The sequence below is a fragment of the Ascidia mentula genome, chromosome 7, assembly GCF_947561715.1.
Source record: "Ascidia mentula chromosome 7, kaAscMent1.1, whole genome shotgun sequence".
In the NCBI taxonomy this organism is placed as follows: Eukaryota; Metazoa; Chordata; class Ascidiacea; order Phlebobranchia; family Ascidiidae; genus Ascidia; species Ascidia mentula.
This window is the reverse complement of record NC_138572.1, coordinates 16,160,089-16,179,515: the sequence shown is the minus strand read 5'-3', so window position 1 is coordinate 16,179,515 and position 19,427 is coordinate 16,160,089. Positions and strand designations below refer to the sequence as shown.

Here is a 19,427-nt window from a genome sequence, read left to right as displayed (position 1 = left end):
AGATTGGTTAACAAAGCGGTCAAAGGAACTTCGTCATAAGCACGCCTACTGAGGCAGTTTTTATGTTTTAGTCGAGCGTGAATTTTGATAATGTTTGCAGCACCTGGCAACACGCTTATGTTCTGGGCGCTGGCTGTTCAGTAGTGGCTTTAATGACCTCCGCGAACCGGTTGTTAGCAAGCGTGTATCGTAGGGCTGTGTATCACTTCTTTCAGTAGAAGTCCCAAATAACCACGTATATAATGAATCCTGATGTATCGGTCCAGGGTCCTTGCGGATGTTAAAAAAAAATAATCCCACCACTGGCACTGTTGCAACATGTTGGCGTTTCTGCCAACAACTTTTTGACAATATTTCCAGTCACCTCTTGACCAGAACCAATAAAACATTTAGTAAACGAAACGCTTGTCGCCGCACAACACATGTATATACTAAAAAAGGTCCAAAGCGTATAACTATATTATGACCGAGAGTTAAAACCAAAGTCATTGTAATCACGCGTTCAACGCATGTCCAAGTTGTGACGTCCAATAAAACGACATGGGAAAAAAGAAGAACTCATTTCCGGTTTAGGTCAATTCCTGACCGGACAATTTAATAGGAAAAACCTGCCGAGCTGGTGGCAGGTGAAAAAATTGTAGCCGGTAGAAGCAGCCACATTATAGATGTGTTATAAACCATGAAATTTGGGCAATAAAGTCATATAGGTAACTTAGGCAACCAAACTAACTATGTAAATCAAGTTAAAATAATTACAGACATTTCTTTGGCAAATAATAAATAAAGGTTGATTTAAACACAAGTACTTCTTTCGCAAATGATAAATAAAGCTAAAATAAACATAACTACTTTTAGTTATTCTGAAAACAAAGTCTACCTATACATAAATAACCTATTAGGGCACTTAGTTAATTAAGCTATAAAAATAACTGACGTAATCGACCAAATCGGTCAACTTCAAGTTGCATTCAAGTTGCGCAACAACTCCAAATAAGGTATCAATACGTGTGGCCAACCGCAGACTATATAAGCAGAGCAACTAGCGCCTGCCAAATCAGTGTGTTTTGAAGGTTGCTGTGTAAGGGTCTAGGCTGTTGGTTCTGCTTTTGTACACTGTACAGGAGCCCCAATTGTACTGTACTGTACTTGGATTTATTCGTTGGATTATATCAATAAATGGATTTATGAACAACTTTGGACTGGCTTGAAGCTTGGTGGATGTATGTGTTTAGTCGGGAGTTAGACTATTTAGAAGACGCACAGACTTGTGTAAAGGAGTTCTTTAACTCCAACAGTAAACCTTGAGATAGAGAAGGCAAGTTGCCTACGAGGCCGAGTTGCCAACGAGACTCAGTCGGATCCGTAAGGTGCGAGGCCGATACGCAGTCGTACCCCACGGTCACCCAGCGGGGACATACCCCGACAACGGGTAAACCGACACGCTGAAAAAGCAACTTTTTGATTGAACTGCTGTTTGTGATTAAAATGAACACTGAAGTTTAACACCACAATGTGTAGCTGGGTGTGTGTGTGATGAAAAGGTAGATACATTGACCACATAACGGGGGCATCGACGCAAACCAGATTATGACGTCACAATCGCTTTTAACAATGGACAAGGTTGTGAGTGGTCAAATGTGCGTGAAGTGCGCTGTAGTCTGAAACGCGTCAACTGAACCGTGAATGTTTTGAAGAATATAATGTGGGTTGGGCCTAGATTTCAGTTATGGTGTAGCGTGGAAGCATTAAATACTGTAATGTGGGTTGGGCCTAGATTTCAGTTATGGTGTAGCGTGGAAGCATTAAATACTGTAATGTGGGTTGGGCCTAGATTTCAGTTATGGTGTAGCGTGGAAGCATTAAATACTGTAATGTGGGTTGGGCCTAGATTTCAGTTATGGTGTAGCGTGGAAGCATTAAATACTCTAATGTGGGTTGGGCCTAGATTTCAGTTATGGTGTAGCCTGGAAGCATTAAATACTGTAATGTGGGTTGGGCCTAGATTTCAGTTATGGTGTAGCCTGGAAGCATTAAATACTGTAATGTGGGTTGGGCCCAGATTTCAGTTAGGGTGTAGCGTGGAAGCATTAAATACTGTAATGTGGGTTGGGCCTAGATTTCAGTTATGGTGTAGCCTGGAAGCATTAAATACTCTAATGTGGGTTGGCCTAGATTTCAGTTATGGTGTAGCCTGGAAGCATTAAATACTCTGATGTGGGTTGGGCCTAGATTTCAGTTATGGTGTAGCGTGGAAGCATTAAATACTCTAATGTGGTTTGGGCATAGATTTCAGTTATGGTGTAGCCTGGAAGCATTAAATACTCTAATGTGGGTTGGGCCTAGATTTCAGTTATGGTGTAGCCTGGAAGCATTAAATACTGTAATGTGGGTTGGGCCTAGATTTCAGTTATGGTGTAGCCTGGAAGCATTAAATACTGTAATGTGGGTTGGCCTAGATTTCAGTTATGGTGTAGCCTGGAAGCATTAAATACTCTAATGTGGGTTGGCCTAGATTTCAGTTATGGTGTAGCCTGGAAGCATTAAATACTCTAATGTGGGTTGGCCTAGATTTCAGTTATGGTGTAGCCTGGAAGCATTAAATACTCTGATGTGGGTTGGGCCTAGATTTCAGTTATGGTGTAGCGTGGAAGCATTAAATACTCTAATGTGGTTTGGGCCTAGATTTCAGTTATGGTGTAGCCTGGAAGCATTAAATACTCTAATGTGGGTTGGGCCTAGATTTAAGTTATGGTGTAGCGTGGAAGCATTAAATACTGTAATGTGGGTTGGGCCTAGATTTCAGTTATGGTGTAGCGTGGAAGCATTAAATACTCTAATGTGGGTTGGGCCTAGATTTCAGTTATGGTGTAGCGTGGAAGCATTAAATACTCTAATGTGGGTTGGGCCTAGATTTCAGTTATGGTGTAGCGTGGAAGCATTAAATACTGTAATGTGGGTTGGGCCCAGATTTCAGTTATGGTGTAGCATGGAAGCATTAAATACTCTAATGTGGGTTGGGCCTAGATTTCAGTTATGGTGTAGCGTGGAAGCATTAAATACTCTAATGTGGGTTGGGCCTAGATTTCAGTTATGGTGTAGCCTGGAAGCATTAAATACTCTAATGTGGGTTGGGCCTAGATTTCAGTTATGGTGTAGCGTGGAAGCATTAAATACTGTAATGTGGGTTGGGCCCAGATTTCAGTTATGGTGTAGCCTGGAAGCATTAAATACTCTAATGTGGTTTGGGCCTAGATTTCGGTTATGGTGTAGCGTGGAAGCATTAAATACTCTAATGTGGGTTGGGCTTAGATTTCAGTTATGGTGTAGCGTGGAAGCATTAAATACTCTAATGTGGGTTGGGCTTAGAATTCAGTTATGGTGTAGCCTGGAAGCATTAAATACTCTAATGTGGGTTGGCCTAGATTTCAGTTATGGTGTAGCCTGGAAGCATTAAATACTCTAATGTGGGTTGGCCTAGATTTCAGTTATGGTGTAGCCTGGAAGCATTAAATACTCTGATGTGGGTTGGGCCTAGATTTCAGTTATGGTGTAGCCTGGAAGCATTAAATACTGTAATGTGGGTTGGGCCCAGATTTCAGTTAGGATGTGGCTCTATCGAGCAGACCAGTTAAAGGTTTTGATCCGCACCAACAATGGTGTTGAGAGACAAAACCGAGTTTTAAAAGAATGCCATGTGCGATTTAGGACTGATAAGTCGCTTTCTGGCTTAATTACAATTTTGCACCATGAATTTTTGCCAAATGCATATGAGAAGTGAGTGTACCTCCACTAAAACATTTATGGTTATGTGCAAGAACATGCAATCAAAATGAATCAATAAATTTTATTTTGAGCAGATACAAACAACAAAACATGAGATCTTCTGGAAATTACAGAAGTTACAATGCTGAGGTTCCCAGCTTTCTTCGAAACCGACCAAGAAAATTGGTAAAACATTGTATAAAACGTATCGGAGAAACTACAAACATTCAGGCAAGTTCTATATGTAGAAAAGGGGACTTGTTCACTGTGGTAAGCAGTTCCTCTTCTGAAATATACACCATTAAATTTGGCACCGAAAGAGATTTTCCAAAGTGTACATGTCATGATTTTTTACACAATTTTTTACCATGCAAACACATGTTTGCAATTTTTAACAAGTATGCAGATGTTGGATGGCATAGTCTGCCAGATTGGTACTCCAATTCTGTTTATATGGTTTTGGATCCGGTTGTTGTGAACAAATTGTCAGCTGAAACTGTTTGTGATACTGTGGTCAAAACACAAGACATCAAGATTTCATCCACAAACCAATCAATTGCTCAACCTGAAAACATTGTAACTGACGACAAAACCTGCGGTATTGACAACAAAACCTCAGATTGCAAACAAAGCCATCAAAAGTTTATTGAATTAATGAAGCATTTGATAGACTCATTGCCACCAGCTGAAGTTTGCGAGCTTAAAAAGCATGACAGCAGATTTAATGTTGGTTGGCTTTATGATGAAGTCATTAACAGCTACTTATGGCGATTAACTGGTGTGCACCAACACACACTTTATGTTTGTTCGACAGTGGCTCAAATATTACAAAGAAAAGCTTCCATTAAAAAAGTTTGGGAAGGGATGAATTTGCAAGGGAAACAAACACTGTTTATACCTTGGAACTCTTCAGGCTTTCACTGGGTTTTGCTTGTAGTTGACATCCCTGGTCGAAAAATGCTGTACATAGACCCAGTAGCAATGCCTTGTGTAAAAACAAACAGCAATGTTCAAACTGCAAAAGCTATGGTGAATTGTCTAATGGTAACAAAGTTTGGTTGGAAAATTAATACTGTGGAAATACCACACAGAACAAAACAGCCAGATGGATCAAGCTGTGGAGTGATGATATGTATGTATGCGAAATGGCTGGCAACTGGAGAAAAACATGTGCAAAATGTTTGTACCTACAGCTATAGACTTGAAATGTTTGGGGAAATTGCTGGCAAATGTCTTCAAGGCACAAATGAAATAGAGACATGTAAAGTATGTGGAGATGAAGGCGCCAATCCCCTGAAAAAAGTTTGGATTGAGTGCACTCGATGTGGACAGTGGTTTCACATCACGTGTGTTGGTTTTTCAGAGAAGCAAGCAAAAAAAGATAAATATTTTGTGTGCACATTGTAAATCAAACAGCATTACAATCTGTCAAACAAAAAAGAACACCAGCCAAATGAAATTTATTCACTATACCATAACAACCACAATGTCCCAATTTTTTTAGTTTTATCACTTCTGCAAAGTGACTGTAATACCGTACCTTTTTGGTTTTGGCCTGAAGGGTGTAACACTCTTGGAGTGACGGTAAACCTGACCAATCGGGACTCTACCTGAGAGGTGTAACACTCCTGTGAAGTGAATTTCCTACCATACCTACGGATTTTGACCCAAATGGTGTAACACTCGTAGAGTGATGGTAAACCTGACCAATCGGGACTCTACCTGAGAGGTGTAACACTTCTGCAGAGTGATTTTAAGACCATACTATTTAAGTATTGTGTTTTCTTCAACATGTATTATGTTGTTCAACCCAGTTTCATATGGCTACTGGCGAGGCGTCTGGGTTATCAAAAATGCCAACGACCACATGGAAAAGCCTCCTGGGCGTGGTAGGAATTTTTCAAACACAACATAAAAATGCAGTCCATCAACATATAAGCAAACATTATTTATTGGGAAAGCCTGAAATGCACTTAGTTCGCCATAAAAAAGAGAAATCGATTACAACACAAATAGCACTGTTTTTGTAGCGACATGTGACAAGGAGTGCAATGTTTGTGCCCAAAGGAAGTTCATCACAATTAGCATACACAAAACAATATACATAACACAAATGCTGTCTAACATGAGATTAATGTGTTTTATAAAGATTTCAACTTTGCAAAAAATATGTTTGGAAATTTGTATCTGGTTTCTTGCAGCTTATGGGTGGCTTCAATCCTTGCAGAATCTGCAGTGTTAAAGCTTTGTAACAATTTTGTTTTATCAATCAAGAATCATACATGATTATCCATTTTTCTTAAATCCAATGTAAACAATATACGAAGTGAAAATATTTTGTAATATGACGACAGATACTACCATATCCATAGTATCATATAAAATAATTTCATTTTTGGGCAGGAGTAAAAACGACCACACAAAATGAACTTCAAAGACTTAACAGTAATTCTTACCTTATTCAAATTATACTTTATTTCCACAGATGCAATATTCCAACACAAGCATTGCAGATGTTCAGCTGAAATTCAAGTATATAGCATTTAAAATTGTTTTTTTTAGATAAAATCATAATAAACCTTTTCATTTGTGTCTTCTGTTTGACTTGTCGCTCCAAATGTCATATGTCTTTTATTGAAACCAACATAGTCAAAACAGAACGACCTAAATTATGTTAATGGATCTAAACACCATAACTGAAATCTAAGCCCAACCCACATTAGAGTATTTAATGCTTCCACGCTACACCATAACTGAAATCTAGGCCCAACCCACATTAGAGTATTTAATGCTTCGAGGCTACACCATAACTGAAATCCAGGCCAAACCCACATTACAGTATTTAATGCTTCCAGGCTACACAATAACTGAAATCCAGGCCCAACCCACATTAGAGTATTTAATGCTTCCAGGCTACACCATAACTGAAATCCAGGCCAAACCCACATTAGAGTATTTAATGCTTCCAGGCTACACCATAACTGAAATCTAGGCCAAACCCACATTAGAGTATTTAATGCTTCCAGGCTACACCATAACTGAAATCCAGGCCCAACCCACATTAGAGTATTTAATGCTTCCAGACTACATCATAACTGAAATCTAGGCCCAACCCACATTAGAGTATTTAATGCTTCCAGGCTACACCATAACTGAAATCTAGGCCAAACCCACATTAGAGTATTTAATGCTTCCAGGCTACACCATAACTGAAATCCAGGCCCAACCCACATTAGAGTATTTAATGCTTCCAGACTACATCATAACTGAAATCTAGGCCCAACCCACATTAGAGTATTTAATGCTTCCAGGCTACACCATAACTGAAATCTAGGGCCAACCCACATCAGAGCATTTAATGCTTCCAGGCTACACCATAACTGAAATCTACTCCCAAACCACATTAGAGTATTTAATGCTTCCACGCTACACCATAACTGAAATATAGGCCCAAACCACATTAGAGTATTTAATGCTTCCACGCTACACCCTAACTGAAATCTGGGCCCAACCCACATTACAGTATTTAATGCTTCCAGGCTACACCATAACTGAAATCCAGGCCCAACCCACATTAGAGTATTTAATGCTTCCAGACTACATCATAACTGAAATCTAGGGCCAACCCACATCAGAGTATTTAATGCTTCCAGGCTACACCATAACTGAAATCTACGCCCAAACCACATTAGAGTATTTAATGCTTCCACACTACACCATAACTGAAATCTAGGCCCAAACCACATTAGAGTATTTAATGCTTCCACGCTACACCCTAACTGAAATCTGGGCCCAACCCACATTACAGTATTTAATGCTTCCAGGCTACACAATAACTGAAATCCAGGCCCAACCCACATTAGAGTATTTAATGCTCCCAGGCTACACCATAACTGAAATCCAGGTCAAACCCACATTAGAGTATTTAATGCTTCCAGGCTACACCATAACTGAAATCTAGGCCAAACCCACATTAGAGTATTTAATGCTTCCAGGCTACACCATAACTGAAATCCAGGCCCAACCCACATTAGAGTATTTAATGCTTCCAGACTACATCATAACTGAAATCTAGGCCCAACCCACATTAGAGTATTTAATGCTTCCAGGCTACACCATAACTGAAATCTAGGGCCAACCCACATCAGAGTATTTAATGCTTCCAGGCTACACCATAACTGAAATCCAGGCCCAACCCACATTAGAGTATTTAATGCTTCCAGACTACATCATAACTGAAATCTAGGCCCAACCCACATTAGAGTATTTAATGCTTCCAGGCTACACCATAACTGAAATCTAGGGCCAACCCACATCAGAGTATTTAATGCTTCCAGGCTACACCATAACTGAAATCTACGCCCAAACCACATTAGAGTATTTAATGCTTCCACGCTACACCATAACTGAAATCTAGGCCCAAACCACATTAGAGTATTTAATGCTTCCACGCTACACCCTAACTGAAATCTGGGCCCAACCCACATTACAGTATTTAATGCTTCCAGGCTACACCATAACTGAAATCTAGGCCCAACCCACATTACAGTATTTAATGCTTCCAGGCTACACCATAACTGAAATCTAGGCCAAACCCACATTAGAGTATTTAATGCTTCCACGCTACACCATAACTGAAATCTAGGCCCAACCCACATTAGAGTATTTAATGCTTCCACGCTACACCCTAACTGAAATCTGGGCCCAACCCACATTACAGTATTTAATGCTTCCACGCTACACCATAACTGAAATCTAGGCCCAACCCACATTACAGTATTTAATGCTTCCAGGCTACACCATAACTGAAATCTAGGCCCAACCCACATTACAGTATTTAATCAAATCAAATCAAATCATGTTTATTTTGCGAGAAAAGCAACTACGCGACGAACAATATACAAGGAAATGAAATGGCATGGGCACCGATAAAACCATAAAGGTTATCGAGTCAGGCACCCATGTAAAGATGATTTCCTCACGGAGAATCACCGTCTGCCGTAGGATCGCAGCCAGTCGCACTGGGAGGTGATGGGTTGCGACAAGCTGCATGTGACGACAAGGTGCGTGCTGGCCAAAGCAAAACCCATCGAAACGCAAACGCCAACTCGGTTCTCAGAACGTTTCCTTTGATCCACATCGACAGACCTTAACGTCCCGAGGACAGTCCAAACGTGGTGGTTTTGGTTGGAGATGGTCGGGATCGTATGGAGGTTGCGCTTGTTGAATCATCGTAGGTCTTGCTGATGATCAATCGCACGTTGTGATGTTGGTGTGCAGCGCTCCTAGGTCTGAAACAACAACGGATCCTACGGCAGTAAATTGTTCATTTAGGCGTAGAGTGTACAGTGGAATATACATAAAAACACAAATAAAAACACCATAAAAAAAAGACAGAAGAAACGCAATAAACGACAGGAGGACTACAAGAAAAAAGGGAAAAACGGACTGCTAACAGGGTGGATGAAAAAGGAAGTTAATACTGAGATGTGAAATATTGGGGGATTTTTTTTTTAAATGATGGACGGGAGAGCGATCTAATGGAAGGGTTTATTTCCTCCCATATCTGTGGGCCCCTATGTTTTAGCATACGTAAGCCGAAGGTGGTGTTAACTCTTGGGTGAAATAAGTTCTTTTTCGATGCATTTCTTGTGAAATGATCGTGCACTGTGCCTACTAACGAAAATAAGGAGTTGTAGGAGGCCGGTAGATTGCCGGTATGGAAATCGTGCATTACTTTGGCCAGTTCGAGTTGGTAAATGTCTCCAATTTTTGTGAGATCTAATTTCTTATATAATGGCGTGACATGGCTTTGAAAGGAACTAAAGGTTATGGAGCGGAGTATGTTATTATGAATGGTGTTGAGTTTTTTCAGTGAGAGTGCCGATCCTCCACCCCAAGCACCGATAGCGTACTGAATATGGGAATATACAAATGAATAGCAAACGTTTCTCAACGTTTTGACGTCAAGATTACTTCGCAACTGAAAAAAAGTGCCGCATGCTTGTGACAATTTCTTTTCTAAATAGTGAATGTGAGTTGTCCAGGTTAGTTTGTCATCAATGTATACACCGAGGTACTTAATATTATCTGATCGCAAAAGTTTTTCATGACCAATGGTGACGGTGAAATTGCCAGTGCTTGAGGTGGAAGGGGAAAACAATAGGAACTTTGTTTTCCGAATGTTGAGAGAAAGTCGATTGTGCCTTAACCAGTTGTCAACATTTGTGAGTTGTTCGTTAACACGGGATTGTAAGTCAATAAGTGAAGGGGAGGTCATTGAAAGAACCGTGTCGTCAGCAAACAATTTGGTTGTAAAAGAGGATACTTGCGGAAGGTCATTGATGTACAATAAAAAAAGTAAAGGAGCTAATGGCGAACCCTGTGGGCAACCGCATGTTATGGGTTTAATATCCGACACAGAATTTCCTATTCTAGTGCATTGACTTCTACCTACAAGGTAACTGTGGATTAAGTGTAGGGTATTTCCCCTAATTCCATACTGGCGCTCTAACTTTTCCAACAACTTCTCGTGATTTACGGTGTCGAATGCCTTAGACAGGTCTAGAAAAATGGCGCATGTAAACTGTTTATTGTCAAAAGATTCTAAGAGCTTCTCGTAAATGTCGTAAATGGCGAGTGACGTGGAATGTTTGCTTCTAAATCCGTATTGATGCTGTGAAATTAACTTACTTTTTTCAAAGGTAGTTATATAGGCGGCTGTGAATAATTTTTTCAAAAATTTTTGCAAAAGGGGACAATAATGATATTGGCCTGTAATTAGTGCACTCACTCACAGAACCATTTTTGTGTATGGGAATTACTTCTGCCGACTTAAGAACTACAGGATATTGTCCATTACGAATACACCAGTTATACACCTCCGACAGAAAGGGTGAAATTATGTATTTAACTAGCTTAATGAACCTAATGGGGATATCATGAGATGGTACCGATTTTGTTGCATCTAAAAGGGATATACACATTTCTATCTCGTGTGGTGTTGTTTCATAGAAGAAGAAGGATGAAGACACATTGCCACTTAAAGCAACAGCTGGGAGGGGTTTATCTGGGGACGGTATGGAGAGTGCAATGCTATTTCCTATGCTGGCAAAGAAGGAATTAAAAGTGTTCGATATAATTAAAGGGTCATGTGACATATTGCCATGGTTTGTTCTTACAACAGTGGGTTTATGGGGTTTGGACTGTTTACGCTGCAATATACTGTTGATTATTTTCCATATTCCAGCAATGTCTTTTTCACTACCTTTTAGTTTTTTCTTGTAAAAAATGATTTTTGCTTGTTTCATTACATGGTTCAAACGGTTTCTGTATGCCTTATATTGGTTGTATTTGCTAATACTGGAAAAATGTGATTTGCATAACATGTGAAAAAGTCTATTTTTTTTCTTAATGGAAGTGTATATAGCTTTGCTTATCCATGGTTTCTGTGCTAGTTTCCTTCTTCTTCTGGACAGGTGGGATATTGGTGCATGATGTTGTAAAATGGAAATAAAGTTTTGGACAAAATGAGTGAATTGATCAATAGGGTTTTGGTTGGAATGAGTTAAGCTTTCGATCAGAAAGTTTATGTCTTGCATTAGGTTTGGGGCAGAAAAATGTTGCATATCTCTAACAAGTATTTTCTCTAGTGGTTTACTGAGGGCTACTGTGTGGAGTATAATAAATATTCCAAGATGGTCAGATATGTCTGTTGTAATAATACCAGATTTAAACTTTACATTGGAATTACTAGAGAAAAAATTATCAATAAGAGTTGCACTGTGGGGAGTTATCCTGGTAGGTTGGCATATCAGAGGTGTATAACTGTACGAGGCAAGGGTATCTATGAAATTGCGCACTGAGTCAGAACTGTTATGTTTCATCAAATCAATGTTAAAATCACCACCAATATAAACTGGAATATTATGTTTATTAAGATCATGTAGGGTTTGGGAAAGTGCATCTTGGAATGAGTCATGAGAGTATGTGGGATGTCTGTATATTACACCAAGGACAATTTGTTGTTTCTTAAGTGATAATTCAACCCATAAGTTTTCACTATCTTGACAAAGGAGTGTGATGTCATGCCTTATGTGATATGAAAGTGACTGTTTAATGTACATTCCTACACCACCCGCATTAGAAACTGTGTCAATGTGGCAAAATTCATACCATTCAATATCTGTGGTGTAAATAACACTATGCTTCATTCTCGTTTCGGTTATCATTATTATATCAGGAATTTTAGACATATTTGATATCCAATTCTCTAAATCATCTTTGTGTTTTTTTAAACTGCAAATGTTAATGTGGATAATATATAGATCATTCTTCAACATATTTCTCAGTGTCATATCCAGTGATGCATGATCATAGTACTGTGAGTGGGTGTGTTCATTACTAGCCAAAAAACATAGGTCTGGGGACTTAGTTTTAAACTGGGCCATCATGAGGAGGAATTACTAATAATGAAATCATTGACACAAAATATATAACAAACATACAACTACATAAGTAAATATTATAGAATTTTGTGACGTACCAAATTTAATGCTTCCAGGCTACACCATAACTGAAATCTAGGCCCAACCCACATTACAGTATTTAATGCTTCCACGCTACACCATAACTGAAATCTAGGCCCAACCCACATTACAGTATTTAATGCTTCCAGGCTACACCATAACTGAAATCTAGGCCCAACCCACATTACAGTATTTAATGCTTCCAGGCTACACCATAACTGAAATCTAGGCCCAACCCACATTACAGTATTTAATGCTTCCAGGCTACACCATAACTGAAATCTAGGCCCAACCCACATTACAGTATTTAATGCTTCCAGGCTACACCATAACTGAAATCTAGGCCCAACCCACATTATATTCTTCAAAACATTCACGGTTCAGTTGACACGTTTCAGACTACAGCGCACTTCACGCACATTTGACGCACGCACAACCTTGTCCATTGTTAAAAGCGATTGTGACGTCATAATCTGGTTTGCGTCGATGCCCCCGTTATGTGGTCAATGTATCTACCTGATGAAAAAGGCATGCTGAAAATACGGCACGAGTTGAGAAAAGCATTGTGGTTGATCATGCGTAACGCAACTAAACAAACTAATTGCTTTTTCTTGGAGCTAACGGCAGACCGGTAACGTATTTACTGGAGTAAAATAGCGCCATATACTGGAGAAAACGGTGTTACCGGTCTGTCTTTAGCCCACATGTTTTGCAAATGCTGGGAGAGGAACTTGTTTGTGGTTTGTTAAAGTGTAATAAAGTAACAAAAAATCAAGTATATGTAATGCCTTGTTAAAGCCGTTGTTTTTGCCCCTGGTGCAACAATGATTTGGTTTCTAAACTATTGATTCTGCTTCTGCCTTTCAGAAGGTTTGTTTTTGTGTTTCACATTTTTGAAACATTATCTGCTTTACTTTCAAGTATTTTTTGTTATATATTCATGTTGGTTTTAATTATTGGATTGTAACCTTGCTTCATGGAAAACCGATTAAGATGAAAAGGTTTATTTGAGGTTATAATAGTATTTATGATTGTACACTAGACTAGATCAAGGTAACATTATATTTTCTATTTATTGATGTCCTATTGCTTGGAGTTTTCTTTGCCTATAATGTTTGTTGAGTTTGTGATTACATTTCTTTTTTGCAGTTTTCAAAATGACGGGATATGATGTGACAGAAATCCGCTGTCTCAACACAGATGATGGAGAACTTGGTTCAGGTTTGGTGGGCACTGTGTTGCTAGGTGACATTCAAAATTTTGGAAAAGTTGCACTTAAATGCTTTGGGGTTCAAGGTGGGAAAAAAGACAAGATAAACATTAAAAACAGGTTTGTAATGCTTGTGGTGATATAAAGTGACAGAGCCAAAGAAAAAATAAAATTTAATTTCTGCAGCACTTATTCAGGCATCTTTTGAAAGAAACTTGGCTTATTTATTTGATAAATTGGTTTTAACTGTGATTTTATGTGCTTTGACAAAAAAGTTGATGTTTAAAATAATTTTTGCAGAATTTCTGATGAAATTAAAATGCTTGAAAATGCCAACCATGACAACATTGTCCGTTTGTATGGATGGACAGAATGGCCCAATGCCATGGCCCTTGTAATGGAATACATGGCAGGTGGTAACCTTGGTACCCTGCTTCAGAATTCTCATGTTAAGCTCAGACCAGGGTTGCAACTTAGAATGAGTTTTGATATTTCCAAAGCCCTGGCTTTCATCCACAATATCCCAGGGAAAAAAAGGATGACTCATGGTGATATTAAGCCAGAAAATGTCTTTATCAACGCACATTTAATCTGCAAAGTTGGTGATTTTGGAAGTGCCAAGTTGTCAACAATCACCGGTGTCAGTACAACAACAGCAATGAGTTCCAGCAGGAAGCATAGGGAGTATACAAAAACCTTTGCATCTCCAAAATTACTTTCCAACCCATTGGCAACCATCACTAAAGAAGATGATGTCTTCAGTTTTGCCATGGTTGTGTATTTTATACTGTTCCAAAAATATCCGATGGGTTCCACATCACTTGATAATTACATTGATGCAATCATGGGTGGCAAACGTCCTTCAATAAGTGTTTCTGAGATAAAAGAAGATACAACACCTGAGGAAAATGAAATTGTTGATCTAATATTAGCCGTAATACAGGAATGTTGGCAACACAATCCAGCAACACGGGCCAATATGTCCTTTGTCAGGTACAAATATACTATTTTGTCGAACTTTATTTGTAAAAGTCAATTTCATTTTAGATAAAACCATTTTGCCATTTTCCGTCAAATTAACAACTGTTTGTGGAATATTTTGAAAAGAAGTGTTTTGTATTTGTTTTCTATTTAATATGAATATGTTCAAAGTATGTACGAAGTATCTACTTAATATGATCAACGGCATTTTAGCTCTGGTTTCCTTTTTTGGATTCGAAGTATGCTTTTACCAATTAAGTTTTAAGAAAATGATTTTTAAACAGTGTAAAATATGTTTCTAGAAAAAAGCTTGATTAACTTTTCAAGCCCAAAATTATTACTGACTTATATACATACAAATATTTTTTTAGTAAAAAGCTTGGGGAACTTTTCATGTTGCAAGATATTTCTGCAATCACATTGCAAGTATCTCAAATTCAGAAGGAAATGCAATTTTCCACACCCACATTTACAGAACACAATACTTCTCCTCTGCATGAGTTTGACCCTGTAAGGAAATGTTTTACTGACTCAGGTAAGTTATTAATTGTGCAACATTTTATATCAAAGAACACAACTGTTTGTTCCTATGTACAACGAAGTTTGTTGACACAATCTTACTTCAAATTTAAAAAAATAGATCCTAGAGCAATTTGTATTGGTTAGAGTTGCAACCACAGTTTAAGTTGACTTTTTGGTGGATGTACATTTGGTGCCAAGGTGCATAAAAAATTTCAAACATAACATGTTTAAGGACCTGGTCCAAGATACTGCATAATTTTGTCAACTTGCTTCATTCTGGTATAATTTTTGCGAAATATTCACTAAAATGTCAACTGTGTTTTGTTTGCTGGATTTAGGCTGGTGGAGTTATAGAATATATAATGCATATGTTTGTCCTGTGTCAAAATTGTTGTTTAATTTTGAGTTATCCGCATATGTTTCACGCTTGACTTAACACGGTGGTTCTGTTTCCTCTTTCACAGTAAGACTTTACTTTCGCAGGCGGGAAAGCCCCGTTTACTGGCGCCGGGTTTTCAATGGCGCAATCTCGCGTGATGACATCATCGCGACCGACAGCTGACAGAGAGATCGTCGCTGATGGCGGAGACGCGTCAGGTACTTGCGCTGTCTGGCGGTGTTTGTATAGGAACTGCTATGCTTTTTTCTTGCAATTCATTGCGCATGCCATAGCCGTATGGTAGCGGTAACACAATTAAGATGTCTACGAACGTTTTCCATTTGAAACAAATTTCAATTTTTTACCGAACAATGCAGGAGTAATTAATTGTATATTTTATTGTTTCCAGACGAGACCAACCCCAAAACACCAATTTCAATTCAATCTTTAAACATTAACTCTCCAACAACAAGTAAGTTGTTTGTCCACAAAAGTAACAACCCTTTAACTGACATATGTCACTCATTTCAATTGCAGATATCGGTTTAATAAAACGGCCGCACAGACCCAAATCCTTGACACTTTTTCGAATAAAATTTCTGACAAAATGAGAGAACAAATAACACATTAGGCGTTGAAAAATATTGTTATACACTTATATAGATGGGATTCCTGGGTAATTCGTACGTGGGCTTCTTTATTCTAACATAAGGACAGCTTGTTGGCACGCGGACGCGTGAAGGACAACACATTTGCAAGCGGACAAAGCCAATGAACCGTTAACTGAGGGCACCTTCGCCGCCTCTTGTCAATCCAAGGCGATATGACATTATATTAAAAAGTACGTAATTGTTTGATTCGTCAACACAGATATGTTTCACGGTATAACATGACAAGGCATGATCGCATGCCCTTACTTGGCGATCTTAACAGTCGTATGTTTATTAGGTTCACTGGCATCGCAGTCAAGCTGAATCAGCCATTTTAACCGATAAGTCGGAGCGAGATTTGAAAAATTAAGCACCTGGTGAGCTTTGAGCTCTCATCCCTGGGCTTACCTTGACCAAAATACACCCCCGTTCTTCAGTCGTTAGAGCGTTAAGCATAAGTTGTGATGTAAAATTTTATGAATATAGGTTTTCGTGAATGAACTGTTCTCAACTATCGTTTCCTTTGTTATTTTGATAATCTCTTATACGCGGTAATTTGTAACAAAGTCATTTCAAACAGGCAACTCCAGTCTTCCAAGACCTGCACCACGCGGGATTCGAACCCCGAACCCACCGACTTCCAGACCAACTTTTTCAGAAAGTGCTGAAACGTTGAAAGAGAATGAGCTGATTCGGATGCAAGAAGCTCCCTACTCGTTTCCCACAGCAAATTTCAGTGGTTAGAGACCGTGTTACTGTTATGATTGCACATGTTAAAGAACTTCTTTTGTTGTAGAAATATCCCACTTTTGTATTGTATACAGTTACCTGTGTTTTAAGTTTAGTATTGTCGCTTGTTTCAATATAAAAGCGTAAGTCATTTGGAATGCAGTGTTTTGTTGCCAGGTGAAGAATGTATTTGGGCACCTCATTAAATTACTCGAACGCATGATGATCAACCGACACATAATTTTTACTGTGTTTTAGTTCCTGTACAACAGAATGTTGACCGACCTCCATCTAATTATGGAAACGAAGACTTGTGCTTTTCAGGTACACAAGTGTTTGACAATTCTGCAAACCATAGCTCTTGCTTACTGCGAAAATGCGTCGTAATTTTGCATGTCATTGTTGCTTTCAGAGCCTTCAACTCAACAGAAATCCACATTTCCGCCTTCTCCGCCTTCTGCCCAAAGTAAGAATATCAAGGCAATGCATGAAATTTAAACAATGTTTGAAATATCGGCCTGTCGGGCTTTCGTTGACTACAGCGGCCCGGCATAAACTTTAAACGGCGGATATAACTTGTTCGAAAATTGTGCTCTTATCCTTACGTAATTTTTGCGCGATAACAACCGCCGTTACTTGGTCTCGCGTAAGCAATGTCACTGACTAAGTCAGTGTTTTCCAACCGGTGGTACGCTACTACTAGTGGTACGCGACGGCATTCCAGATGGTGCGGATCAGTTCGAATTCAAAAATTCTGATCTCAAAATGTTTATTACTTCATCACCTAGGTTACTCTGTAACACACAACTAGGTGGTACGCGTCGAAATTGTTTTACCTCCAAGTGGTACGCAACCACAAAAAGGTTCGGTATCAAAGGACTAGTTTATGAAACTGACCCGAACCCTAACTAGAGAGTGACATAACAACATTGAATTGTAATATACAGAACAACGGTGCTGGTGTAACCACAAGTTACATGCAGTATATTACGTTTATTGCTTTCCCTAAAACAGTCACGAACACAAAAACCAACAACTTTCACGCACAAAATATTTATTCTGTGTTAATCCCCAGCCTCGTCCAACTTGTCGTCTTCAAAACCCAACATTCTTAATTTCGATCAGATGTTCGAACAAGGAAAAGGTACGATTTTATGTTGATTCGTGTATTTGTCAGGACTAACCACAAAAACTTGGCTTTACACCAAACAGATTTACAGATTTTGGAAATAATTGAAACTTCGTTTCTCAAATATTTAGTGAATTTCAAGTTGATTTTTATGATTTTGTGAATCAGAAATCTTAACGTTTCCCCTCAGCAAAGAACATGTTTTCAAGGTCGGGAGTTAATACAAACCTACAAACAAATGCTGGAGGCGCATCAGTACAATCACGCTAGAGAAACAGCTGGAAAAGTGTTAGAATTCATCAACTCCAACTCGAATACGAAAGTTCCCTTGTTAAAGGGCGCCGCGAATCGACGAAGGAACGAGAAAAAGTTTTTGGAAGCAATTCTGTTCTTCGAGGTCGCCCAACTGGCCTATGTTCATCCGAACAATCACCAGAACACGGTTATGGGGATGGAAATATACGTGAAGGAGATGAGCAAAATGTGTCAGGAAAATTCAGGCGATTTCCTGAAATCCCCCCTTCGGTGAGTTTTGTGGTAATCCCTGTTGTCATGTAAACTTCCCAACGAATCGAAAATTTATGGACTTGGTGTCGTGTTGTCCCTTTTTTCCTAATACTTTAGCTGTATAAGCAATAAACGGTAGTTATAAATTGAAGTGCCTTAATCATGTACATATTTCACGTACTATTGCAAGTTGGGGTCGCCAGGAAAACTTGATTTTGATGCAGTTTTGCTGCATGGATTTTTTTGCAAATCCTTTCATTTACGACTGCCTGTTTTTTGTCCAGCGAGATATCTACTGATTACGTCATTCCACGTATGGTCGAACTTGTCCAAAAAAGAGAAAAGTTACCAGCCTTACAAAAAGGAGACAAGGCCAAGTGGATAGGCCAGTGGTGGGTGTGGATATCTGAAACTGAAGAGGTGGTTGGAAAAATCAAAATGAGTCGAAGATATCTTGAAAACGCCATAGAAATCGTAAAGTCAGCTCATGGCAAGCAGGATCCTTACTACAAGGAATTGGTGCAAAGGCTTCAAAATCACGGCAAGCAAAATCAAAACTGATTTTATTTTGTGTTGTTATTTGTCAGTAAAACGCTTTAAACTATTGTCCTCCATGAATTTTAGCGAATCTTTTAATATAAAACATGAAAAATTTGACGCATTTTGATGACGTCACAATCAAAGCTTCTATCAAGCTGTCGAACTTCTCGGTGCCGCAATCTACTTTAGACGTGCCAAAGTACGCTCCGTGTTTGCACAAGTCCAACTGTGCTTTTTTGTTGTAAAATCGATTTTTCAGCGTATTTTATGTCTTTTCGTAAGTTTTTCATCTTACAAATATTATCGCAAAGCGATTTAACCGTTTCACGCTCCAAGCAATATTTATAATGTATTTTTAACAAATTGAGGTTCTTCAAATTGAGTGTATTGAAGTTCAAATTTAAGTATTTGTTTGTCTTCAGATGTGTTAATTTTAAACGTCAAATAAAATCTTTTTATTATGAAATGAAGAACTAAAATGTAATTAAAA

At 38.7% G+C, this 19,427-nt stretch overlaps 1 protein-coding gene across 2 annotated transcripts; it reads left to right on the top strand.

The window, feature by feature from the left end:
* The first annotated feature begins 12,893 nt into the window (after positions 1-12,893).
* LOC145908318 (uncharacterized) lies at positions 12,894-19,128 on the top strand. 2 transcript variants are annotated; one of them, XM_082995571.1, is made up of 12 exons: positions 12,895-13,160; positions 13,440-13,620; positions 13,801-14,493; positions 14,853-15,016; positions 15,487-15,600; positions 15,792-15,854; positions 16,613-16,771; positions 17,020-17,085; positions 17,174-17,227; positions 17,837-17,905; positions 18,100-18,415; positions 18,682-19,128. In XM_082995571.1, the coding sequence occupies exons 2-12, from the start codon at positions 13,448-13,450 to the stop codon at positions 18,956-18,958; spliced, it is 2,148 nt and encodes a 715-aa protein (XP_082851697.1). In that variant the 5' UTR covers positions 12,895-13,160; positions 13,440-13,447; the 3' UTR covers positions 18,959-19,128. The 2 variants fall into 2 exon arrangements, with proteins under 2 accessions (XP_082851698.1, XP_082851697.1); XM_082995572.1 differs by lacking the exon at positions 17,174-17,227 and having other exon boundaries at positions 12,894-13,160.
* Positions 19,129-19,427: the final 299 nt, after the last annotated feature.

Excerpts from the sequence above, each read along its gene's own strand:
- LOC145908318 (XM_082995571.1), top strand. The coding sequence starts at position 13,448 with ATGACGGGATATGATGTGACAGAAATCCGCTGTCTCAACACAGATGAT. Across the intron at positions 15,855-16,612 it reads CATTAACTCTCCAACAACAA|GCAACTCCAGTCTTCCAAGA; the intron begins GTAAGTTGTTTG and ends CATTTCAAACAG. Across the intron at positions 16,772-17,019 it reads TCCCACAGCAAATTTCAGTG|TTCCTGTACAACAGAATGTT; the intron begins GTTAGAGACCGT and ends ACTGTGTTTTAG.